At 55.4% G+C, this 25,424-nt stretch overlaps 1 protein-coding gene across 5 annotated transcripts in view; it reads left to right on the top strand.

Annotated features, from left to right (window-relative positions):
• Nucleotides 1–16,692: 16,692 nt before the first annotated feature.
• Nucleotides 16,693–25,424, top strand: part of LRRC7 (leucine rich repeat containing 7) — a 94,817-nt gene continuing 86,085 nt past the window's right edge. Inside the window, exons 1-2 of one of the 5 annotated variants that reach the window (XM_064720186.1) lie at nt 16,759–16,812; nt 20,129–20,801. In XM_064720186.1, the coding sequence (XP_064576256.1) occupies nt 20,630–20,801 (172 nt within the window). In that variant the 5' untranslated portion in view covers nt 16,759–16,812; nt 20,129–20,629. Of the gene's footprint in view, nt 16,813–19,656; nt 20,802–25,424 lie in introns of those variants that run through there. The other 4 variants (XM_064720187.1, XM_064720190.1, XM_064720188.1 and 1 more) reach the window with 4 other exon arrangements.

Below are 25,424 nucleotides of genomic sequence, written 5' to 3'. Positions count from 1 at the left end.
ATCTGGTGAGCTGGGCAGGGGCTGCAGAATCCCTGAGGAGCTGGGCAGGGGCTGCAGAATCCCTGAGGGAGCTGGGCAGGGGCTGCAGAATCCCTGAGGAGCTGGGCGGAGGGCTGCAGAATCCCTGAGGAGCTGGGCAGGGGCTGCAGAATCCCATGAGGAGACTGGGCAGGGGCTGCAGAATCCCTGAGGAGCTGGGAGGGGCTGCAGAATCCCTGAGGAGCTGGACAGGGGCTGCAGAATCCCTGAGGAGCTGGGCAGGGGCTGCAGAATCCCTGAGGGAGCTGGGCAGGGGCTCAGCCTGGAGCAAAGGAGGCTCAGGGGCCCTTTGGCTCTGCACAGCTCCTGCCAGGAGGGCACAGCCAGGGGACAGTCAGGGAACAGGGACAGGAGCAGAGGGAATGGCTCCAGGCTGGGCCAGGGGAGCTCAGGACGGATATTTGGGAATATTCCTTTATGGAAGGGTTGCCCAGCCCTGGCACAGCTGCTCAGGGCAGTGCTGAGTCCCCATGCCAGGAGGGATTTCAAAGCCCTGTGGATGTGGCACTCGGGGACACGGTCATGGGCACTGCTGGGGATGGTTGCACCCTCTCTTTGAGCTGTTTCCCTCAATCCCAGCTGGTTTCTGCCAGCAGGGTTGGTGACCAAAGCTGCTAAAGGGCACTGACAATTTGGGCTTGCAGCATCTGCTGTTTCTCACTTGCTCCAACCTCTGCTTTTCCCAAATTGGCTGCAAAGATTTCCTGACACGTCTCCAGCCTGTGTGAATTGCTGCAGCTCCCCTGAAGCCTGGTGAGGTTTCTGACCCTGTGGCAGCCAATAATTGGGCCCCTGGTTGTCAAAAAATACTCAAGGCTCGTGTCCACGACGGGGGAAAGTTATTAGGGAGTGAAAATTGCTTCCTTGGCTTTTCCTGCTTCTCATAGTGACAGTAAACAGCACAGGGGCCCTCTGGTAAAAGCACAGAAAGAGGCTCCAGCTGACATCAACGTGATGAGATGGAACCCCTGGAAAGGAGCCCCGGGAATCCCTGGAAAGGCAGGGAATGTTTCCCAGCCAGGAATTTATGCAGGAATTGGGGAAATGGGGCTTCTTTCCCTGCTCCAGCGAAATGGAAAAGATGACTCGAGCTGGGTTCTTGCTTGGATTGGCTCAATTAAGCGGAGTGAGGCTTTGAAGCTCAGGTTTATTTGATGGAGTTATTGCGTGGAATTTCTGAATGTGATACTTTAACCCCCAGAGAGCCTCTCCTGCCCGGGTGAGGGCTGGAGGAGCTGAGCTGTGCCCTGTTCCCCGGGCTCTGATGGAATGAGTGTAATTCCTGCAGGCCTTGACCCAAATCTCTTTTTCATCCCTTGCTCCTGGATTAAGCCCCTGATCGAGGAGAGGCTTGGAGAAATTCTTGTCAGAGATGCTTAAGTAGCTCAAGAACAGGATGAGACAAAAAGAGCTGGGAGGTTTTAGTAAACACTGCATGGTTCTTGCATCATTTCAGAGGCATTTGAGAACCCCAGAGGTAAAATAGAAATGGGGTCTGGGAGGATGAGGAACTCCAGGGGTGTCCAGCCCCTCCTGGGCTCCAACATCCTTTAATTAAAGAGAGAAAACCAATGAGAGGAAAACCTCCACAATCTGAGGGCAGCCTTGCACCTGTAGTAAAGCCTTACTAATTTTGGGTAGGCAGTGAGTAAAGGGTCTGGGTCTGCTGGGACAGCTCAGCATCCTCAAAGCAGGGCACGGGACACCCTGAGGAATGGGAGTTAGTTAAAGCAGGCCAGGAGTAATTAGAGATGGGAGACTGCAATAATTAGAGATGGGAGGCTTGAAACCACTCTGAAGAAATTATAATTATTCTTGGTACATTTTAATAAATGAGTTATTTAAAAATAAAAGAGAGAAAACTCGCTTGGAGTAAGAAAAAATCGCTAATTTAGGGATCAGCCTCGATGCACAAGGGGAGGGAAGGAGCTGGGAGTGCCCATGGTGGGCAGGGGACAATTACTGCTCCAACCAGAGTGGGAAACAGCAGTTGGGATCCTCTTATCTCCAGGGAATTTCTCCCTTTGTTTGGTGTTCCAGGAGCGTGGCAGATGGAAAAAACTCCCCCTGGCACCATCTGTGTGTCCCTGAGAAGGGATTCCTGGGAAAGGGAGGGCTTCTTTGGGACATTCCCATTTTTATTCCATTTTGGCCCATCCAGGAGGGAATGAGGAGCTGATGTTTGGGGCAGCGCTGGTGCTGATCCACCCCGAATTCCTCCCGAATTCAGGAGTGCCACATTCCAGTTGGGAACAAGGCTCAGGACACCCTGGGACTGGAACAGGAATAACTCCAATGGCAAAGTGGCTCCCCGTTGTTATTTTTCCAATCCGTGTTTCTGTCTGTAAATTCAGGAGCACTTTCCAACTGGAAAAAAAAAAAAATAAATAAAAGAAGGAAATATTCCTAAAGATTCCTATCAAAGAGTGTTCCCTGGTAGTTTTTTAAATGGAAATGTTTGCAGAGGGTTCAGTATTTCACAAAAATTAAAGAAAATCCATCTTGTTCCCGGAATGCTCCGCAGCATCCTAAGGAGGGAGGCAGGGGGAAATACTGCCTGGGAAGTGCTAATATATCAAGGTTTCCGTGCTCATTATCAGCAGAGGAGACATCATATACATAAAATGTAGGTCAGAGCATCGCATTTACCGCCGGATTTATCCCTGGCGGGAGGCACCGCCGCGCTCCCGCAGAACAACACAGGCTCCGATAAGGAATTCCGGCGGCGCGGGGCCCCCTTATCGCGCAGATAAGCAAATGCGCTGGCTGTCCCCAGGGATGCTCTTACAGCTTGTCAGCTCCTCCCTGCTGCCGGCCGGGCTGTCCCGGGGCAGGGATGTCCCTTAGTGATGTCCCGGGTGGGGATGTCCCATTCCCTGTGTGCTGTCCCTCCATCCCTGTCCCCTCCCCCTCTCCTGGAGCCCCTTCAGGCCCTGCCAGGGCTCTGAGCTCTCCCTGGATCCTTCTCCTCTCCAGGTGAGCACCCCCAGGTGTCCCAGCCTGGCTCCAGAGGGGCTCCAGCCCTGCAGCAGCTCCATGGCTTCCTCTGGGCTCTCTCCAGCAGCTCCAGGTCCCTCCTGGGTTGGGATCCTGGGGCATCTCTGCAGGTGAGGCCTCACCTGAGGCGGCACAGGGACACAATTCCCTCCCCAGCTGCCCCAGGATGCCGCCCTTCCCTCCAGGAATGGGAATCATTAATGAGACACAGGATCCAATGAGAGACACCCCTTTGGGAATACAGGCTCAGCACCAGCCAGCTCCAGCTCAGGGAGGAAAAAAGAGCCCAAAATACCAATTATTGAGAGGAGAGCAGCTTGGAGCTGGATTCAAACCAGGACACAAATGTGTCTATGTAGCAAATTCCCAGACAAACTCACGAAATTCCCGATCCATGCGTGGATCACACGCAGCCCGTGCAGGAAATGTTCCTGCAGAAGCTCTCCGGGCCGCTCATGAAATTTGAAATATCTGCTGAGTTTTACACCAGCAAAACCTCAGCCTCGTGTTTGCACCACTCGTGGCTGTATAAATATAGAAGCTGCTCTCCTCCAAATATTTTTCCAGCTTAATTTTAAGTTTCCTTGGATGGAGTAAGGAACCAGGTTCATTCCCTGTCTGGGGGAATGTGGTTCATGGAGTGAGTTCAAGGGGGGCTTTCCAGATGGAAAGGGGGAAAAAATAAATGTATATATAAAGAAACATATCTATAAATACATATTTATATAATCATATATAAATATAGAATTACATATTATATACTTTTATATATATATAAAGAAATCTACATATATAACAATAGATATATAGATATAAATATATAGGTATAGATATAAATATATAGGTATATATATAAATATATATATGTGTGTGTGTGTATATATATATATATATATATATATATATATAAATTATTTTTAAATTGAGGTTGTGTGGGTTCCACAGGTTTAAAAATAAAGCCTGGCAAATCATTTAGTGTAAAAAATAAAGGAGGGCAAAGTCAGAATGTGTCAATGAAGATGATCTCCAAGAGGAGGGACTCGAGGGTGGGATGCATTTTTGCAGTGGCTGCACCCAAGGTGCTGGGGAAGCCTGGCTGGTTCCTTCAGCTGCTTCAGGGAAGGTTTGGCTTCTGCTCCTTTCCCAGCCTGGGCTGGGCCAGGCCATGGCTCCCTCCTGCCCACCTGGGCAAGGCTTTATTTCATGTCTTGCCCTATTTTCAGAACTTCCACACATCTGAAGCTCAGCCAAAGCCCCTGAAACTTCCATGATCCCTCCTTCCCTCCATCCCTTTGCTCTTGGAACACCCTGGACCCATCCCAGGAGGGTTGGTGACACGGTGGCCTTTGCTCTCTTCTACTCTCCTTTTGCTCTCCTTTACTCACTCTCAGCTTTTGTACTTCCCGTGCTCTATAAAGTTTTTTTTTCACTCTAAATCCTTTCCCTGCTTCTGTCCTTAACCTCACGTTTTGATCCAGGTCCCTGTTCTCATTTTACACCATTCACAGTTTTCTTTGATAACTTTTCTCCTGACCTCTGCCACCACTGCTGCTCTTCCCCAGGAGGAAGGATTTAATTCCCTGGCTCCTCGTGCCCGTGGGGCAGAAATGCAGATTTATTGGAGTGCTTGGCTTTGAGTCCCTTTTTGGGATCCAGGCAATTTGATGGAGCCCAAGGGGAAGGACAGCAGTGTCCAGAGGGCTCAGGGGGAGGGATGGAGGCCCTGGAGCAGGATGCCAGGGAAGCTGGAGACCCAGGAGGGTGTCCCTGCCCTCTGTGGGGCAGAGAGGAGCTGGAAGGGCCCTTCCAACCAAAGCATTCCAGCATTTCCTGGCGCTGTGGATGGGACTCCCCAGCTGTGGCCACCAGGCCCTGACTGCAGCTGCCCTGCTCGGGAGCTCCCTGTGGATTGCTTTTGGCATGGGGAGGTTGCTCCAGGATCCATTCCTCCTGCTGAAACAGCCAGGATTTTGGGCTGCTCCCATTTTCTGAGTTACATCCATCCTCATCCCCCCTGTGCCCTCCTCTTGGGGTGTCTGTCTCACTCCTGGGTGACTCAGACACACTCCAGCCTCCCCTGACCCACGGCTGCTCTCCTGACACCCATCCCACAGCACCCAGTCCCCCGGGGCAGGGGAGGGCAAGCAGCACCTTCCCTCCCTGATTATTTCATCCTTCCAATGGTTTTCCCTCCTCCTCCTCCTCCTCCTCGCGTTCCCCAGTTTGTCATTTCTGCTGATGCTTCACCTGCAGCAATTCCCCGGGATGGATCAGCAGCTCCTGCCCACTCCTGTGCTGCTCCTCACCCTGAGTTACTGTGGGGATCCCTGCTGGTGGCAGGGATCTCTCATCTCTGATTTTCCCATTGTTCTGCAGAACTCCCGAGCCAGCTGATCCCAGAAATGGGGCTGGGCACGGATTCCTCTTTGTGCTCCTTGCCCTGGTCCCCATTGCCAGTCCCCATCCCCAAAATGTCCCAAAGCAGGGCTGCTCCCACAGCCAGCTGGGGATGGATTCCCCTGCTCTCATTCCAATGGGCTGGCAGGAGAGTAAACAGGGCAGGCGTGCTCACATGAGCAATCCAGTTTCATTTTAATGCAATGTTTATTCACAGCCGGTTTAATATTAATGGTAAATTGATCTTTGGAATTTTTTCCCATTAAAAATTAATGTGGTGCACTCTTTGCTTTTGTGCATGGAAAGCATCTCCCAATTAATTGGGAGATAACCACTGGAAATCCAACACTGCCACTCAGCCAGTCCCAGGCCATTCATTTCCTTAAGTGCACAAGCACTCCATGAATAATTAATAATGATTAATAGTGGTATTAAACTATTACTGGTGGATCAGGAGAGTGGAGCAGGTACCAATTTGTGGTTTACGGCTGGGAAGCAGTGAGGAATTTGGGAAGGGGTGGATCCCTGTGTGAGCTGGGTGCTGCTCACCCTGGGGGTGGGCGCATCACAAATGTGACTTCACACCCACGTGGCCTCACAGGTGCCACCTCTGGGGCCTGGAGCACTCCCACACTGTCCGGTTTTCGGCTGTTTGGAGGGCCTGGAAAGGCCCGGGGTGGCCTTGGGGCAGCCCGCGTATCAAAGGACGAGAAGAGGCTTCAGTTCTTCTTTCGGTCTTTATGTTTATTAATTGTTTATCTAAAAGATTTTCTTTCAGCCCGACAGAGCTCTGCTCAGCAGCCAGCCATGAGCACACTCCTGCCCTCCGTACAGCCACCTATCTTTATACCCATGGTTACGTGTACAATATTTATCATTTTTCCCCAATACCATTTATTCTTATTGCCCGGTGCACTTTTAGTAATAACCAATCCAAATGTGCCACCATCACCACAGAAGATGGAGGAAAAAGAAGAAAAGAAGGACAGGACACGCCCCAATTCCTCCATCTTACTTCTCTAAACCCCCCTGTACAGAAATCCTAAACCCTGTGTCTCACTCTCTAATTAACCAATCCCTTCACCATTCACCCCGGTGAAACCCTCCTATCCTCATACAGGTGTCGTCTCCTGTGTAGGGTCAAAGTCCAGCCACCAGACACTTCTGGAACATTCCAGGACTCCCGGGCCCCCCAAGGGTGGGAGGTGGCTCGGTGGCTCGGCACCTCAGGACTGAGATGCTGAGATCCCACACCAGACCTCTCCAGGGATTTGAGCAAACTCTTCCCAACTCAGCCTCAGGTGGGAGCTGGATGCTCTGTGTCACTACAGGACACGAAATAACACGAAATGCACGCACTGCTGCTCTCAGGGTAAAAAGGGAAGTTTAATTTCTGACCCCAACATTTATAGATTTCCACAAGTGACAATGGATTGCAGGGTGACAGTGCCACCTCTTCAATGACACTGGACAAACCAAAAGTCCATCAAATTTCTCTTATTTTATAAAAGAATGCAAAACAATAAGTTATTTACAGGAAGTGCGTCTCAAGAATGCAAACATCAGAAGGCTTAAAAAATCTTAGAAAATCTTAAAAAAATCTTCAAAAATCAGGGCGACACTCTGGATTCTCTGCCATGAGGGAGGGGGAGAGGTGTCCCAGTGCTGTGTGGCACAATCACTGTGGGGCAGAGCCAAGGGAAGGGGAAAGGAGCTTTTCCCAAGGCAGTGGGGCCGGGAGCAGCCCCACACTCCCCACCCAGGCAGGATCCACACTTCCCTGGAGAGCAGCTCCGTGCTGGGCTGCTCTGCACCAGGCAGAACGTGCCTGGGCTGACAACATTAATATTGATTAAAGGGTTTATGACTAAGTGTGAGGAGGAAGCAGAAGCCTGTGCAGAGCTCGGAATAATTTGGAGTGGTTATTTTTGGGCCAGGATGAGATAATGGATTTACACCGAGCCAAGGGCCGGGTGCTTCATCCCATTCCCAGCCTTTATGGCTTTGGGTTCCAGAGCATCCCTGGGCACACCACCCTAGGCCACCCTCCATCCTCCTTCCTCAGGAGCAAGCAGCACCTCGTGCAAGTTCCAGCTCCTTCCCCAGTGCTTTTTGCCTCATCAGCACCTCTTGAATCCATAAGGAAACCAGAGAGGCTGGAAAGAAATAAGTAAATGTAATTAATCAGGAAAAACTTGTCCAAACCCTTCTTTCCATATGTTTGTTTGCTAAGCCATGGGTTTTCCTTGGATGTTCTCACACAACCAGCCCACTGAGATCAAAGAATTGTTCAGCATGGAAAATGTGAAACACTCCAGCCTTCCCAATGATGGTCTTGGGAAGCACTGCTGGGATCCCAGAATGGGAAGGACTGGGAAGGACGTTAAAGCTGATCTTGTCCCAGCCCTGCCATGGCAGGGACGCCTCCCAGTGTCCCAGGCTGCTCCAAGGTGGCCTGGGGCATTCCAGGGATGTGGAGCTGGAGCAGAGCCACACCTTTATCCCTGTGCATCCCATCCTCCCCACCATGGACCATCCCACCTTTCCCAGCCATGGTCTCCTGGAGGGAATTGCTGCTCCAACTCCTTCCAAGGCGTTTGCAGCCAAACCGTGCCCTTGGCCTGTCCCAGCAGGGATGGGAGGAATCCCATGCAGCCACTGCCTTGGTGGGACTGGGGAGGGAAAGGGCAGGAACCCACACCTTGCCCTGCTGTGGCACCCCCTGAGGCGCTGCTGTGACTGTCCCTGTCCCTGTCCCTGTCCCTGTCCCTGTCCCTGCGGCTCCAGGGGAAGGAAGGAAGGAGTCTCTCCTGCAGGAGAGCCGGGTGATTCAGCGGCGTGGAGCTCTCCCAGCCTCCCCTGGCTGCCTCGGTTGTCAGGGAGGATGGGCTGAGCTGAATTTTAACAAACCCATTCCCTGCAGCTCCTCCAGCAGCGAGAAACAAGCAGAGGCATCCTGGGCATGGATCACATCCCACTGCAGGAGCTGTGGCCTGGGCAGATCCTGCTGGGAATCTCCTGCTCCTCAGCCCACAGGGATCCTCTGCTCTGGGCAGCTCCTGCTCTCTCCATGCTAAAGAAATGGGATTGGAAAGGCATTTTATGCACTTTCATGTGTTGGGAAACAAATCCTCCTTCTCCAAATGTGTCCTAGGTCCCTTTGCTTTGGAGTTTTGGAGATTCAGCTCCTAAAGGGGCTCCAGGAGAGCTGCAGAGGGACTGGGGACAAGGATGGAGGGACAGCACACAGGGAATGGCTCCCACTGCCAGAGGGCAGGGATGGATGGGATACTGGGAATTGGGAATTGTTCTTGGGGAGGGTTGGAATTCCCAGATTTGCTGTGGCTGTCCCTGCATCCCTGCAGTGCCCAGGGCCAGGCTGGACACTGGGACACCCTGGGACAGTGGGAGGTGTCCCTGCCATGGCTGGGGTGGGACGGGATGTCCCACCAGAAATCCATCCAGGATTCTATGATTCTGCCACGTGGAGATGGAATTTTGGGACATTCCCCGTGGGAAGGCTGTGCCCTGCCCACGCAGGATCCCCCTCATTCCCAGCAGGGTGGAACGGGGGAGCCTCGCTGGAGCCCCACGGGATTCACCCCCTAACTGAGGGATTCCCTCCCTGAGAGAGGCTGGAATGCTGTGCAAGGGCTGGATTGGCAGAAAAGGAGGGGGAAGTGGTGGCTCCCACTCCTGGTGCTCCCCTGCCTTGGCTCGGAGCATCCCCCGTGCCAGCTGATGAACAGGGAGCAGCTGATGCAGGCACCAGCTCCTTCCACAGCCACTTGCTATTTTTTCCTGCAGAAAATAAATTTTTTAGGGTTTTTTTTTTTTTTTGCAGTGTCTGTCCTAGAGCATGGACAGGAAAGGTTGGCTATAAATTATGGAGGGCTGAGTCCTCTGTGGAGGGGGAAAGGAAAATGCAGGGAGCCTGAGGAAGGGGAGCACAGCAGCCGCCTGGATGGAGCCCAGGGAGATGGGGATCCCACCAAAGCCTTTCCTGGCTGTGGGAAGGGCTCCTGGGGCTCTCTGGCCATGCAGGGAGCAGCCACATCCCACAATCCAACCCCAACCCTGCCAGCAGCTCCGGAGCCCTGCCAGGGCAATGAAAAATTCAGCAAAGGCAGTCGGAGAGAAAGGCAGGATCAGGGAGTTCTTTGGGGTGGAAAAGACCTCCAGGATCACGGAGTTCAAGCCTTGAACTGCAGCATCTGGGCACAGAATCTTTAACTGGGGCGGAGGAGGAGGCAGGGTGCTCCTCCCAGCTCCTCCATCCACTCCGCTGCTGGATTTGGGGTGTGGAAGAAGTCAGGAGCATTGATGGAGGAAAACGTGTTTTAGTCACTTTGTGGGGGAATTAAACAGGTTTTGCTTTGGCCAAACTGGGAAAGTGTCACTACAGGACACAACACAATGTGCACACACTGCTCTTCTCAGGGTAAAAAGGGAAGTTTATTTCCTGACTCCAACATTTATAGATTTCCAAAAGTGACAGTGGATTGGAGGGTGACAGTGCCACCTCTCCAATGACCCTGGACAAACCAACAGTCCATCAAATTTCTCCTCCATTAAAGAATGTAAAAACAATAAGCTATTTACAGAAAGTGTGTGAGAAAGTTCATTATAAGAACGTAAACATCAGAAGGCTTAGAAAATCTTCAAAAATCAGGGTGACAGGAAAGAGCGGGGCTGGGCAGAATCCATAGCTCAGAGCAGCCCCTGAGCGCAACACTTGGGAAGCAACATGGTTTGGACAAAGAGCTCACCCCTTCCATGTCCTCCTGCCATTCCCTATTCCCAAATTCTGGAGCCCTTTGGAGCCAACAGAGGGGTTAAGGGCATTCACCCTCCCCTCTACATTGCAGCCTCCAAGTGGAATCCCTGGAACTTCCCAGGAAAAAAGCCCCATCCCTGAGTGGCTGGCAAAAAAGAGATGGAGGAATTGGACTGGGGAGTGGTTTGCTCACCCCAGTTCTCCTCACCTTTTTCCATTTAGTAATTCCAGGAGCCACTCCAAGGGCAGCTGCTCCTGGAGCACACAAGCCATCACTCCTTACTGGCTTCCAGTGGCTCCTCAGGTTCCCTAATTCCAGCCTCAAATCCCAAATCCTCCATTTAGCAGAGGGCCAGAGATCCTGAAATCCTGCTGCTAAAAACGAGAGGAGCCCTGGGTTCCCAAAGAACTGCTGGGATGGGCTGAGGCTCCCCATCCCACACGTGGGGAAAGCCAAGCTCTGCCTCTCCTCTGCTGCATTCCTGATTATTTTGACACAAAAGAGCCTGGGGTAGGGACAGATCCATCATTCCTCTGGATCATTTCAATGTATGAGTGGGGTTTTTAATACCCAGGCTTCTCCAGCTGCATCTGCCCATTTTTTATGACGTTTTCCCCATTTTCTGGAGCAGGCCTATCAATTCTCTGCTGCTTTCTTCCTCTTGCTTAATTGAAAATGTCAATTCTTGTATTTAATGAGAATTTCAGCCCTATTCTAACCCTGTCAGAAGAGACTTTATTCCAAATCCACTCCCAAAAACCCACTGCAAAAATTCCTGCTGCCACAAATCCATGAGGGATTCAGGACAGCTTCTGGGGCTAACAAGGATTTGAACCCCATGTAGGAAAATTACAGCTATCTTTCCAATTTCAGTCCATCTTTTTATTAATTCCATAAATTTCCCTTTTCTGCCAGTGCTGCTCTGGGCTCTTTCCAGGGATTTTGATCCTGCAGCTCTTGCCCCCATGGTTCCCCACCCCATGACAATATCATCCCACCTATTTTCCTTTTTTTTGGGAAGATGTGTGGAAAATCTGGAAAACCTGACCTGCAAACCAAGGCAGAGGGAAAACAAACATCTCCTGATTTTGCTGCTGGTTTTGGGGGTGATGGGAGAGCAGCAGCGGGCATGGGAGGCTCTGATTCACAATTCCTCATCCCACAGTGTTTACAGCGCTTGGGTGGGAAAAATACCTGTTCCCAGGAATGCTCCTCGGTAGGCTTGGCTTTCTCCTCGCTGCCATTGCTTAGTAACAGCTCTATTTTTAAATGCTAAGAGGGTAATAGCCCAAAAACCGGGAGTTTGCTCAGTTTCTGATCCTGCAGGCTCCAAACCCAGCGGGATGGGGCCCTTGGGATGGGCTGGGAGCTGAGGGATCGGGGCCAGGAGCTGCCCACACCAACCTCCAACGCTCCAGCTGGGCGAGGGAAACCCCAAATGGGAAATGTCAGCCCGTGGGGATCTCCTGGAGAGGGAAGTTTGCTCCGGGATGTTCCCGGGCTCTGGAGCTGTCCTTGGTGCCGTTCCTGCGCCACCGGCTCCTCCCCGCACACCGGAGGAGCCCCGGAACGGTGGGGAGGGACCTTGAAGGTGTTCCGGAGCCTCAAAAACCCACGGAGCTGCATCCATGGCCGGGCACAAACCCCAGCAGAGCCAGGCACTGTCCCTGCCACGGCCACAGCAGCCCACATCTGGCACAGGGGATTATTCGTCCCTGGTTTCCTTTTCCCTCTGAGATTGTCCATCCCTGCTTTCCCTTTCCCATTGGGATTGTCCATCCCTGCTTTCCCTTTGGGACTGGCTGTGCTGGGAGCTGCCCGGGATTGTCATCCCTGTTTTCCCTTTCCCATTAGGATTGTCCATCCCTGCTTTCCCTTTCCCATTAGGATTATCCATCCCTGCTTTCCCTTTCCCATTGGGATTGTCCATCCCTGATTTCCCGGTTTTCCCATTGGGACTGGCAGTGCTGTGGGGCTGGGAGCTGCCAGGATTGCCCATCCCAGTTGTCCCTTTGGGACTGGCAGTGCTATGGGGCTGGGAGCTGCTGGGATTGTCCATCCCTGATTTCCCTTTGGGATTGTCCATCCCTGTTTTCCCTTTGGGATTGTCCATCCCTGTTTTCCCTGTTTTCCCTTTGGGATTGTCCATCCCTGTTTTCCCTTTGGGATTGTCCATCCCTGATTTCCCTTTGGGATTGTCCGTCCCTGTTTTCCCTGTTTTCCCTTTGGGATTGTCCATTTCCTGTTCTCCCTGATTCCCTGTTTTTCCCTTTGGGATTGTCCATCCCTGATTTCCCTTTGGGATTGTCCATCCCTGTTTTCCCTGTTTTCCCTTTGGGATTGTCCATCCCTGATTTCCCTTTGGGATTGTCCATCCCTGTTTTCCCTTTGGGATTGTCCATCCCTGATTTCCCTTTGGGATTGTCCGTCCCTGATTTCCCTTTGGGATTGTCCATCCCTGTTTTCCCTGTTTTCCCATTGGGACTGGCAGTGCTGCAGGTCCGGAAGCTGCCCAGAGTTGCTCCCCCTCTCTCCCAGCTCACCGCAGGGCCCGGGTTTCCCTTGGAGAGGCAGAGGAAGTTCCCGTGGTCCCTCCAAGGTGGAAGGCAGTGAGACGGGGATGGACAGAGCCGTTCCGGCGCAGCCCGGCCAGGCTCTGCTCCTGCTGCAGCGCGGTTTGCCACGGGCGGCTGCGGAGCCACTGCAGCGGGGAGGGAAGGGAATCGCCGTGCCTGGGCTGCGAGCTGCGAGCTGGGAGCTGCGGGGAGAGGCTGCGAGAGCCCCGGCTCTGCCAGCCCGGCTCTGCCAGCCCGGCAGCAGCAGCAGCCTCTGCAGCAGAGCAGCGCGGCCGGCAGTGACCTTCAGCTGCTCTTCACATCCCAGCCCCGGCTGCCAGAGCCCTGCCCGGCCTGGGGGGGCTGCCAGGGAACCCTGGGGCTGGAAACTGGGATTTGAACTCTTCTTGTAGGCCTGGAGAGCTCCAGGAGCTGAAATAGGAGGGGAGGGCTCTGTGCGCCACCCGATCGCCAGGAACTCGAAAATGGGAATTGGATCAGGGATTCTCCTGATAACATTCCTGACCCCTGTGGCCAGCACTGGACAGCCCAGTGGCTCCCAGGACACTCGTGGAATCACGGAATCCCAGGCTGGTTTGGTCAGAAGGACCCTAAAGCTCGTCCCATTGCAGCAGGGCCACCTCCCTCTGTCCCAGGGCACATCCCAGAGCAGGAGATCGGGATCATCCCAGCTCCTCTCCCGGATTCCTTTGTCCTTCTGATGAGAGAGGGAACAGGCAGCAGCCTCATCTCCCTGGCTGCTATATTTTATAACAGGTTTTTAAAGTGCTTCCAGAGGATAGAAACGGAATAATTTCAGTGTTAAAAGAAGAAATTCGTTGTTCCAGTTTTAAGAGTTACCATTTTTGCAGGTCCAGCCTGATGATGTCATCGCTCCAGAAAAATGAACTTTTTCCCACACTACCTTCAGTGCAGGGATGTAAATATCCCAAGTTATGCCAGTGTCATGCTGATGGAACAGCTCCAGCAGCTCCTCATGGACAGTGACAATTTTCCATCGGTTGCACACTGGGGATGAGGAGGGAAGGCAGCACCCAGCTGCTTTTTGTGTTTCCGTGAAGATTTTCCTTCCTTTCCCACCCTCGTTTTTCATCTCCTGAATTCTGCCTCGATGAAAATTCCCAAACTCGTGGACCATTTGGGCAGAGCCTGCCAGGTCCCTCCTGCCCAGCACTGTCACCCTCTCCCAGCTCCCAGCTGGACTCTGTCACCATCCACAGAGGGTGACCTCAATGTCCCCCGTGTCTGTGGCACCAGGGCCTCGTCCCCTCCTCTCAGCCCCACAGTGAGAGGCTCCAGAAAGGGAGATCAGCTTTGTCTGGGAAAACTTCAAGTAGTGAAACCAGAGGGGAAAATATATATTGGGAATTCTAAAGGGAAAATGTTCAAGGCTGTGCAGCTCCACCATTTATTGAACAGAAAGAGTTGAGTCCTTAAAACTGTTCCTTCTCTCTGTAGTCCAGACTTTTAAAAAATGGGCAATAAAAATATCTTTATTTCAGGGTTATCTATGTGCTGCTTTGATTTACCCCTCATCTTCCCAGCTGGATTTGACCAGACCCTTCTGAGCCCAAACCTGCAGAGCACTGCTAGGAACACATCCAGCTTTCCTGGGAAATTTGCTAAAATATTCTAAATCAATATTCTAAACTTGCCTTAGCCAGGCCCACAGCAGGAAAGGGATTTTTTTTACAGGAGCTTAGCAGGGGAAATGCACATAAGAGCAGTGGCAAAGCCCAGCCTAGGGACTTGTTCCACTGACCAGCTGGAGCTGTGCCCCAGCAGAGCTCAGGGATGTGCTGGCATTCACATTTCTCTCTATTCTGGCCTGCTCTTTGCTGGCCTTGCTTTTCCTGCCTCTGCTGGAGCCGGTGGAACACTGTGGAACTGCTGTGAGCTGATGGGAATTGAGGATTTCAGTTCCACAGCTCCTGCCTTGCCCTTCCCAGCTCCTGGCTTGGGGTTTTGGTTCCCACCTCCCCCTGGCACATCCCTGTGTTCCTCCCTCTCCACACTTTCCTTATCAGGGAAGAAAGTCTCTATTTTCTCATTAAGGACTCAGCTCTTCCAGGGGTTTTCCAGCTCCTTTGTGCCCTTCAGAGTCTTGGTGCTTTTCAGGAACATCAGGAAAGGAAAGAACTCTCAGCTGTAACAAAAGATTCCTATCTCGTGCTACTGTGGATCTCTCCTGGAGACAAATTTCCATCACCCGTCACAAACTGTCCCTGTCCCAGCTGACAATGGACACTCCCCATGTCACCCCTGGGATCAGAATCACTGGATTGGGTGAGAAGGGACCTTAAATCTCATCCAGTGCCACCCCTGCCATGGCAGGGACACCTCCCACTGTCCCAATGTCCAGCCCCAGTGTCCAGCCCGGCCTTGGGCACTGCCAGGGATCCAGCGGCAGCCACAGCTGCTCTGGGCACCATCAAACCAGGGGATGTGAGCTTTGAGCACTGCAAAAATGCTGGTGGAAATTTTCCAGGCCTAATTTAACTTCCCACTCAGAGATGGAGAGTGGGAGAAACTGGGAGCATCCCCAGAGCAGGAATTCCTCCGCCAGCAGCAGGCAGAGGAGAGGCCATCAGTGCCAGGGATGATCCCCGTGGAGCAGGGTGGGGGGCTCACTGCTGGATAAACCCTGCTGTGACCCTCCTCGATCCCTGCGGCCAGGCAGATGGCACAGAGCGGGGAGAGCGAGGTGCTGACCTCCCCCAGCACACAGCTGTGGAGCCACCGTGTCACCATGGCCATGCCGTGTCACTGCCAGGCCTGCCAGCGCCCCTGGGTGGCAGTGGCTGCCCCAGAGCCCCAGGATGGGACACGGCAGGAGCAGCGCTGGCTTTGCTGCCGTTGGGAACCAGCTGAGCAGCTGCAGGAGTTGCCGCTGCCACAGCCGCTCTGGGGAGCACCGGAGCGGCTGCAGGAGCCCAGACCGGGGACAGTGATGTGCCGAGAGGTGTCCCTGCCAGGACAGGGGTGGAACGAGCTGAGCTTTAAGGTCACTCCCAACCCCAGGCGTTCTGTGTTTCCATGAGCCCCGGAGGGATCCCGGGATCGCTCCAGGTCACACACGGGGACAGGGTGGGACAGGCACGGCTGTGTCCTGTCCTGCTCTGTGCCACAGCGGGTGATGCTCCCGGGGATGGAGGGCACCCAGGACACCCAGGGCAGCCTCACCCCGGGCACGATGCCCCCGCCGGGTGTTCCCCGTGACCCCCGCGCTTTGAGCCCGTGGCCTGCGACACCGCAGCCCGCAGGGGACACCGAGCTGTCCCCAGCACTGCCCGCGGAGCTCCCGGGAGGCTGCGAGCCCCTTCCCGCACCTTGGCCGGGGCGCGGAAAGGCTCCTGCCGGGGCAAAGGGGCGATGCGGCGGCCGGGGCTGTCCGGGGCCGTGCCTGGGGGCCAGGGGCTGTCCGGGGCCGTGGTTGGGGGCTTGGGGATGCTCCGGGGCCGTGGTTGAGGGCCGGGGATGCTCCGGGGCCGTGCCTGGGGGCCGGGGGATGCTCCGGGGCCGTGGTTGAGGGCCGGGGATGCTCCGGGGCCGTGCCTGGGGGCTTGGGGATGCTCCTCTCGCGGGACGCCCCGTCGGGACAGGGACGGGAAGGGACGGGCGGGGATGGCGGCACCGCCTGCGCGCACCGCTCCGCGCCGCACCTGCCCGCAGCGCATCCCCCGCGCACCCCACACGGCATCCCCCGCCCCGCATCCCCCGCCCCGCATCCTCCGCTCCGCACCGCCCCGGGGGGGGGCGCGGCCGCGTCCCGCCCCCCCGCACCGCCCCTGCGCCGCCGCGGAGCGCAGCGCGGGCGCGCAGCGGGACCGGACCCGCCCCGCCGCCGCCGCCGCCGCCGCCGCTTTGTGTCTGGGCGCCGCCCGCGGAGGCGGAGCGGGCCCGGCCCTGGGCTCCGCGGCGCGGCGGGGCGGGCGGCGGGACAGCCGCGGGCAGCCCCCGGCGGCGCCCGCGCAGCCCCCGCACCGCGGCTCGGCCGCGCATGGACGCGCGCTCCCGCCTGCACCGTGAGTACGCGGGAACGGGGCCGGGGCGGGCGCGCAGCCCCGGGGATGCCCGGGCCGCCCCCGCCCCCGGGCGCGGGAGGGAGCGCGGGGCGGCTCCGCCGAGGACAAAGGAGCGCGGGGCGCGCTCGGTGCGCGCAGCCGGGCCCGCTCCGCGCCGCCGCCCCCGCGCAGCCCCCGCGGCGCCGTGACGGCCCGGGCTGTGCCAGCACCTGCCTGCGCGGGGGTCGGGCTCGGCGCAGCTCCTGGAAAATTCTGCGCCCTTCGCAGCGCCGGTGGAGGCGCGGGGAGGTGCGGAGGAGGCTCCTTCCCTCCCTCCTTCCCTCCCTCCCTCGTTCCCTCCCTCCGCGCAGGGACATCGCCGCCTCCCGCGGTCCCGCGTGGCGCTGCCGCTGCATCCCCGGCCGGCACCGGCCCGCTTGGTGTCCGGCCCGCTTGGTGTCCGGCCCGTTTGCCCGGCCCGTTTGCCCTGCTGCACCAGCTGCGTGCCCGGGCTCTGGGGGCACCGGCTCACCCCGCGCTGGGGTCTGGGGGAGGCTGGGCAGGGCCGTGGTGCCCCGAGCCCGCATCCCCCGTGCCCGTGCCCGTGTCGCTGCCGAGGGACACCGAGCTGGCTTTGCTCGTGTTCTCTGGGCCAGGGAGGGTCACGGGCAGGAGAGAGAGCCCTGCTGGAAGTTCCTTGGGGTTTGGGAAATAGAAACGGTCCGATGGGTATTTTTGCCGTGCCCCTCACTCCATCTACATCCCTTCCCTTCGCTCCTGTCCATGCGTGATTCCCGGCTAAACGCCGGCCACGTGCCGTTGGCTGGTGCCTCTAACCTCAGGTGTTCCAGTGGCAATAATCCTTAGGAACTGCTGAAATCCAGAGCGGTTCCCCCAGCGCTCCACGAGCAGAGCAGTGACTTAATCCGGTGGGTTCTGCTGTTCCGCATCTGCTCGCTCAGCTCCTGGCGGAGGAGGAGGAGGGAGGAAGGAGGGAAGGAGGGATGCTCGCCATGGCAACCTCGCGGCGCAGATTGCAGCCACTCCGGGGAAGTAGCGGGACTCGGGGCAGGAGCGGGAGCGGCTGGGCTCGGAACCGGCGCGATCGGGCCGAGCGGTGCCTCTCGGAAAGCCTGAGCTGGGTTCGGGAGCGCTCCCGGCGCCTCGGTGCGGGTGTGCAGGGGGAAGGGGCCCTCGGGGAGGTCACGGAGCATCCTCTGCTGCAGCCGCAGTGAGAGGAGGGCTCCTCATCCTCCCAACGCCGTTAATTGCTGTGGTTATCCCGAAATTCCGGGGTTTTATCATCCAGCGCCTTGCTGGGCCGCATTACCTTGGTGTCCCTGTGAACTTTAACCTTGGCCTGTGTTCCACCTGTAAAACTTTTCCTTGGGTAAAGCAGCAGCAGTTTTTATTTTTTTAATTACCTCACGGAGGAGGAGCTTTGCTCTGTGCTTCTGTTACAGAGCTGATGTGAAATCCCTAAAAAGGGGGGGTTAGATTGCACTGATTTTAGCAGTTGCTGGAGTAACAAAACCATTCCTGGGTGCCTGGTGGATGTGAGGAGCTGCAGCTCGGGAGCCAACGCTGCAGAGAGCTGGGCTGGAATGCCTGGGAAGGTGCTGCCTGCCCAGCAGCAAATTCCCCTCTCCCTGCACCTGCAGAAATTCCTCAGTGCTTCCCACAATGCATTAAAAATGGTTAAAGTTTAAAATCCCACAAAAAGCATTTTAAAAGGAAGCTTGGCCGCTGTCCCTGGAATATTTCAAGGCAGCAGCACCACTAGAGCCCCCAAAATTCAGATTAATCACTTCTGAGGGGTTTGCATCTGGATGAGGCTTTGCTGGGAGCGCTGATCCTAAAGCAGAGACCCCAGGGATCCCAAACACAGCAGGACATGGCAATGCATGGCTGGGGCTGGGTGGTGGCCCCAGAGTCCCCCCTGAGCCACCCCCAGCTCTGTGCTGTCCCCAGGGCCTGGGCAAACCTGGGAGAGGCCTGGCATCAGGGATGGGAGACTGATGGACAGCAGGGCTTCAGAAATGGTGAATTTTATCCTCCTGGGCATTCAGGGAATGTTATCCTCCTGGAATCCAGCTGACACCCCCTGTCCTGCCCATGGTGGGGAACAGAGGCTCCATCCCGGGGGCTGCTCCATCCCGGGGGCTGCTCCATCCCGGGGGCTGCTCCATCCCTGGGGCTGCTCCATCCCCGGGGCTGCTCCATCCCCAGGGCTGCTCCATCCCTGGGGCTGCTCCATCCCCAGGGCTGCTCCATCCCGGGTGCTCACCGGGGCTGCTCCACCCGGTGCTCCATCCCGGCTGCTCTCCGGGCTGCTCCATCCCTGGGGCTGCTCCATCCCGGGGGCTGCTCCATCCATCCCCAGCCGTGCTCCAGGGCTGCCCATCCCGGCTGTCCCCGCCTGGGAAGGGGCTGGGGATGCTCTGTGAGCAGGTACAGCAGGAGCTGCTCCCCTGCAGGGTGTGAATCCACCGGGCTGATCACCAGCACCGGGAAAATCCGCTGGGACACAGCTGGGTGCGGGAACGCAGCCCCGGTCCCCGAGAGGTGTCCCAGGAACATCCAGGGCCACTCGAAAATCCCAATTAAGGATTTCGGTGGATGCGAGCCCAGCGCAGCCCGAGCTCCTCGAGGTGGTACCAAGCCCTATTTAAAGATTTCCAAGAGCCACGATGTGTCCTTGGTTTTCATCTCAGCTCCCTCTAATTTTAGCGTGGTTTCCGTAGGCTCTCATTTGCAGATTGCATCAAATCCTAGGACGAGGCTTGCAGAACTCGGGGCTGGGTGGGTTTTTTTTGGTTGGGATTTTTTTTTTTTTTTTCCCTGGGAATGCAGCAATTTGTCGAGAGCAGAGAAATCCTCCGTGTTTGACTGGGCAGAGCCGCCCCTCCTGGTGCGAGCTGCGGAGAAGTTGGGGAAGGGAGGAAGGTGGAGGGATGAGCAGGGATGGCTGGAGGCAGCTGGGGATGAGGCTGGAGAGCCCCGGGGAGAGGCTGCTGCCGGCAGGGCTGGAGCCAAGTGCAAAATTAGGGGAGGAAAGGAGCCCTAAATCCCCGCGCTCTGCGAAGGGGGAGCGAATGCCGTGTTAATGGATCAGGTTCTGGTGAATAAAGAAGAAAAGAAGCTGTAAGCTCAGGAAGGCTCTTTTTCATCATAAGGAGGAGAACATTGCTCATCCTTTAGTTCCCTTGGATCCGGAGTGAATGACTTTAGAGCCACAGGAGTTTAAGCTCATCGGAGGAAAACGGTGCTTCTTTTTCATTTTTTTTTCTTTTCTTTTTTTTTTTTTTTTCTTCCCGAATATTTTTCTGGGAGAAAGATTTGGAAATGAGACTTGGAGCCAAGAGAACCTGCGGAGAGCGAATGTAACCTTCTCTAGGCTAGGAACCAGTCAGAAATAGCCCGAATTTGGCTGAGGCGGGCGAAGGGGAGCGCAGAGCGGATCCAGCCCCGTGTGTCGGGATGTAGGGAGCGGCGGTGGGACTGGGAGTGCCGAGCACATTCCCATGGCCGGGAATCCAGCGCTGGGCTCCGCATCACGTGCATCGCCAGGCACCGCTCCTGCCGTGTGAAGACGTCCTTGGCGGATCTCGGATTGAAATAAAGGACCCGCCGGCAGTCACAGCCGGCGCTGAGGAGCTTTCGGACAGCGGCGGCAGCTCGGGGATCGTGCAGCGGGGCGGCGAGAGCGTCCCTCGGCTCCTGCCAGCGCCCGGAGCTGCCCCGGCGCTGGATCCAGCGCGATTCCGACCTCGGCTCCCCGCGACCGCCTCGGCCCTGGATTGTGGGGCAGCCCCGCTGCGGCAGGGCCCGGGCAGCGATGGCATGGCACGGGCACGGGCACGGGCACGGCGGCGTGCCCGAGTTCCCCCCGCGGGGAACGCGCCGGGGCAGCGGCTTCAGCCCCAACGCGAGCCACGGCCGGAGCCGCGAGCGGGGCCGGCGCCGGCGCTGGGCGTCCCTGCTGCAGAACCCAGCCCTGCTCTGCAGAGGTGCCGGGGCCGCACGGGGGGACACGGCTGGGGCACGGCTGGGGGATTCGGGGGGCACAGCTGGGGTGACTGGGGGGACCGGGGGGCACAGATGGGGGATTCAGGGGGCACAGCGTGGGGGATTCGGGGCGGGCACAGCTGGGGGATCGGAGGGAATTCGGGGGGGCAAAAGCTGGAGGATTCGGGGGGCACAGCTGGGGGATCTGGGGGGACAGATCCTGGTGGCTTTATGGGGACAAACCGTGGTGGCTTTAGGGGGACAGACCCTGGTGGTTTTGGGGAGACAGATCCTGATGGCTTCAGGGGGACAGAGCTGGTGGCTTTGGAGGGACAAATCCTGGTGGCTTTATGGGGACAGATCCTGGTGATTTTATGGGAACAGACCCTGGTGGCTTTGGAGGGACAGATCCTGGTGATTTTATGGAGACAGATCCTGGTGATTTTATGGGGACAGATCCTGGTGGCTTTATGGGGACAGATCCTGGTGGCTTTATGGGGACAGACCCTGGTGGCTTTGGGGGGACAGATCCTGGTGGCTTTATGGGGACAAACCCTGCGGGGCTCAGAGCTGCTGCCACGAGGGGACAGGGCTCTGTGGGGACAGACCTTGGTGGCTTTAGGAGGGACAATGATGGCTTTGGTGAGGGACAAACCCCACTGGGGGTTAAGGACGTGCTGGCAGGAGGTGTTACAGCTCTGGGGGAATCACACCTTGGTGGCTTTGGAGGGCACAAACCCCACTGGGGGTTGAGGAGATGGTGCCAGAAGGGGACAGAGCTCTGGGCAGAGGGACTTTGGTGGCTCTGGGGGCCAAGGAGCTGAGCTGTGGCTGCCAGGAGCTCTGGCTCCAGCTCTTCCCAGGTCAAACCCCAGCAATCTCTGCTTCTCCTGCTTTTTTCTCAAATGTATAAAAATCAGCTCCATCCAGACACCCCCACAAGTTCTGTTTCCAGCACCACCTTCCATCTTCCCTTCGCTGCTGCCCTTCCCAGTGCCTTTGGGGCAGGGGTTCCTCAGCCCTGGGACGTGTTTGGGAGGTGGTTTTGGCCCTGCCAGAAGGGCACTTGGACAGAGGGACAGGTTGGGATGGTGCTGGAGCCACGCTGGGAATGGAGGGATGAGCCTGGGAAGGGGGCACTCCCTTCATAACCAGCCCTGAAATCAGGAGCTGGGCTTTGATGGCCCTCCCAGCTGGGGAGATCCTGCTCCCATCCTCTGGAACCTCGCTGCACTTTGATTTCTCCCCAGGTATTTGCTGTGTGTGCGGCGTGGAGGCAGCTCTGCCTGTTGTTCCAAGAAATATTCCTACATTTTCCAGCCTGAGCACTAAATTGGTGGCTTTCAGCAGTTCCCTAATTATGTGAGACATTTTTTGTACTTAACAAATGGCTCTGATTCCTGCCAGCACTTCAGCCTGGTGTTCCAGGCCCGTGGGTGTCGGGGAACAGAACATATTTCTGTGTCTGTGAATATGATCCCACACGTTGTCTTAAGTGGGAAAATGTTCACAGCCCTTATATGGAGAGGGAATTTTTTTTTCCCCCCTCTAAATCCATCAGTGCCTTCTCCTGCAGTACTAATGCAGTTTGATCTTGCTGGTGCTCTCCAGGCTGGATTGGGAAGCTGAAATGTGCAATGGGATTTCTTCTTTTGCTGGCAGGAGCGTGGTGTGCCCTGCTCTGCCCTGAGAGTGTTCAGGAATTGGGGATGGAAGGGGGGGATGCTTTTTCCCCACCTGCAGAGCTGCCAGGTGAAGGTACCTGGGAGCAGCAGGGGCTGTTCCTGCTGGAACTGTGCCCCTGGCTGGGAGCTCCCTCCCTCAGCCCTGTTGATGGCATTGCTGCAGCCAGGAATGGTGGAAAAATATGGGGATTGTGGAAAAATAAGCTGGGAATTGAGGAAAAATAAGCTGGGAATTTTGGGAAAAGCTGGGAATTTTGGGAAAAGCTGGGATGTGTCCCAGCACAGTGACAGGGCCCTGCTCCCCACTGCTGTGCCAGGGGGATTGTGCCATGTCACTCAGGGAGCACTTGGTGCTGGCCTGAGGGAATGCTCAGGGTGCAGATTCATGGGACAGAGCCCTGCACGAGCCTCGAGCACCAGCTCAGGGAATGGACCTGCATTTGTAGGAATTTTCCTTGGGATCTCAGAACAGGGTTTTCTGTTGTTGAGCCATGGCTGCAGATGCTGCAGTGTTTTTCTCAGGATTTTTTTTTTTTTTTCCCCCCAGCAAAGCCACTTGTCAGGATTCCTGCAGAAATACCTGGGAAAGAGGCCACACTGGAAACTGGGAGCACCATCAGCTCTCCAGTCTGGGCACAGAAAACCCTGCAAACAAGGAATTCTGTGCATTTTCCAGGGCTGTCCTTGTCCCCCCCGCCAGGAAAAGGCACTCCTTTAACAGGATGTCATTCTCACTCTGCTGGATGAACATTTCCAGTTGTGATGGCAGCCATGTGGGAACCTGGGCAAGTGGCAGAGGGAGCTCCAGGAGCTGCCAGGCCTTCCTTCCATCAGAGCTGCTGTTTTGGGGGCACAGATTCACCATCAGTAGGTGTGAGGCAAAGTGTCAGCCTGCATTTAAGACATCTTGGCTTTGCAGTGGTGACTTTGGACAAATCTCATCCCCAAGGTCGCTCTGTACCCATGGGGAGGGCTGGGAAAACCCACCCACAAAGCAGCTGCCTGATTTTTTCCCTTCTTCAGTTTTCCTTTAATCCAGCTGGTTTTGGGGCAGGCACAAGCCAGGGTGAGCAAGGAGGCAGGAGAGTGGCATTGCAGGGAATTTTGGAGTCCCTTCCCTGGAGGTGAGATGACACTCAGTGCTCTGGGCTGGGGACAGGGTGGGGATTGGTGACCTTGGAGGGCTTTTCCTCAAGAATTTTGGGATTCTGTTTCTCAGGATTTGCTGGAACCTCATCCATAGGGCTGGTGAAGGCAGGAGAGCCTCATCAGTGAGGCCTCAGATTAACGTGGGCTCGGGTAAATGTGAATTCCCTTGGATTTGATCCTGCCTGGCCACCTGAACGCACCATCCCAGAGAGACCAACATCTCCTGCTGGCTCCAGCCAGGCACAAAAAGTGCCTGAATTGTGGGGTGGGGAAAGCTCTTAGTGCTGGGGCACTTGTTTTCAGCTGAGAACTGTGATTTCCAGTGGTTATTTGCTTCCCAGGAAATCCTGGGCAGCTCGTCCCCCCATCCAAACACATCTGCTTTTTACTCAGCCCAATTTAATTCCTCTCTGCCCAGGGTTTCCGAGCTGTCCCACAGCTTTCTCTTGCCCTCTGGAATACCCACAAGGTCAAATCCCATCCTCTGTGTCCCCATAATTTAACTGGAGCCAGGAGAGCTCCACAGAGGGCATTCCCTGGGTCCCAGTGCAGGGCAGGACCTGTGGGAGCTCCTGAGTGAATCAGCTGCTCTGTTGGGACTCTCATCCACGTTTATCCTCAAAAAGCTTCCCAGATTTCCTCTGGAGCAGCCACAACCCAGCTAATTGCAGCAGGGATCAAAACGGGAGTTTGAAATGGAAGCGGAAATGAAATTAAAGAGAAAATAAAGCAAATAAATATTGAAATAGAAATAAACCACAGAGTGGAGGCTGCTGCCACCATTTAACTGCAGATACAACATGAACACTTCTTCTTAATTAAGGAGTGGAAAAAGCTAATTAGCAAACTACATCATGGCATTGTTGTGGAGATGAGGGCTTTGTGATTAAAGTTGCTTTGAGGAAGCAGGCCAGGAAAGAAATCCAGGTTTCCTGGAAGATCTGTAATGATTTCGTAATTGATTTCCTGGAGCGGGATTCTTAATTTTATGGGATTTCAGCTGCTTGTGCGTTTGTGATTTATTTGTCAACAAGAGGAGCAAAAGCCAGGTTTGTCTGGAGCAGCTCTGAGAGCCCTGGGACAAGGTTTAGTGGCTGAAGGGCAGTGGATAGAAAGGAGCTTGAGCTGTGGTTTGTTCTGCACAGGTGAATTGGGAATTTGGGATGGAATTAGAGGAGCTTTGGGGGTTGGAATTAAATGTTCTTTCACAGAACCCCAGAATATGCTGAGTTGGAAGGGACCCTCAGCATTATTGAGCCCAACTCCTGTTTCCCACAGACCCCGAGCGGGAATCCCAAAAAGGGGGAAAAAAATCTGTGGAACCCAACCCAGACCATTCCACAATCCTGTGATTCAGAACAAACATCCTGCAACTCACATAAAAGTTTAAAAACCCTTAATTTTAAACAGGTTCAGGCAATTCCAGGGCGTGTGGAGAAGCTGAAAAGGGCAGTGGATAGAAAGGAGCTTGAGCTGTGGTTTATTCTGCACAGGTGAATTGGAAATTTGGGATGGAATTAGAGGAGCTTTGGGGGCTGGAATTAAATGTTCTTTCACAGAACCCCAGAATATGCTGAGTTGGAAGGGACCCTCAGCATTATTGAGCCCAACTCCTGTTTGCCACAAAACCCAAGTGGGAACACCAAAGATTTGTGGAACCCAACCCAGACCATCCTACAGTCCTGTGATTCAAAACAAATGTCCTGCAACTCACATAAAAGTTAAAAAACCTTAATTTTAAACAGGTTCAGGCAATTCCAGGGCGTGTGGAGAAGCTGAAAAGGAAAGGCA

This window comes from Zonotrichia leucophrys, chromosome 8 (assembly GCF_028769735.1).
Source record: "Zonotrichia leucophrys gambelii isolate GWCS_2022_RI chromosome 8, RI_Zleu_2.0, whole genome shotgun sequence".
NCBI classification, from domain to species: domain Eukaryota; kingdom Metazoa; phylum Chordata; class Aves; order Passeriformes; family Passerellidae; genus Zonotrichia; species Zonotrichia leucophrys.
Note: the sequence above shows the minus strand (reverse complement) of the source record. Positions and strands in the feature narration are given on the sequence as shown.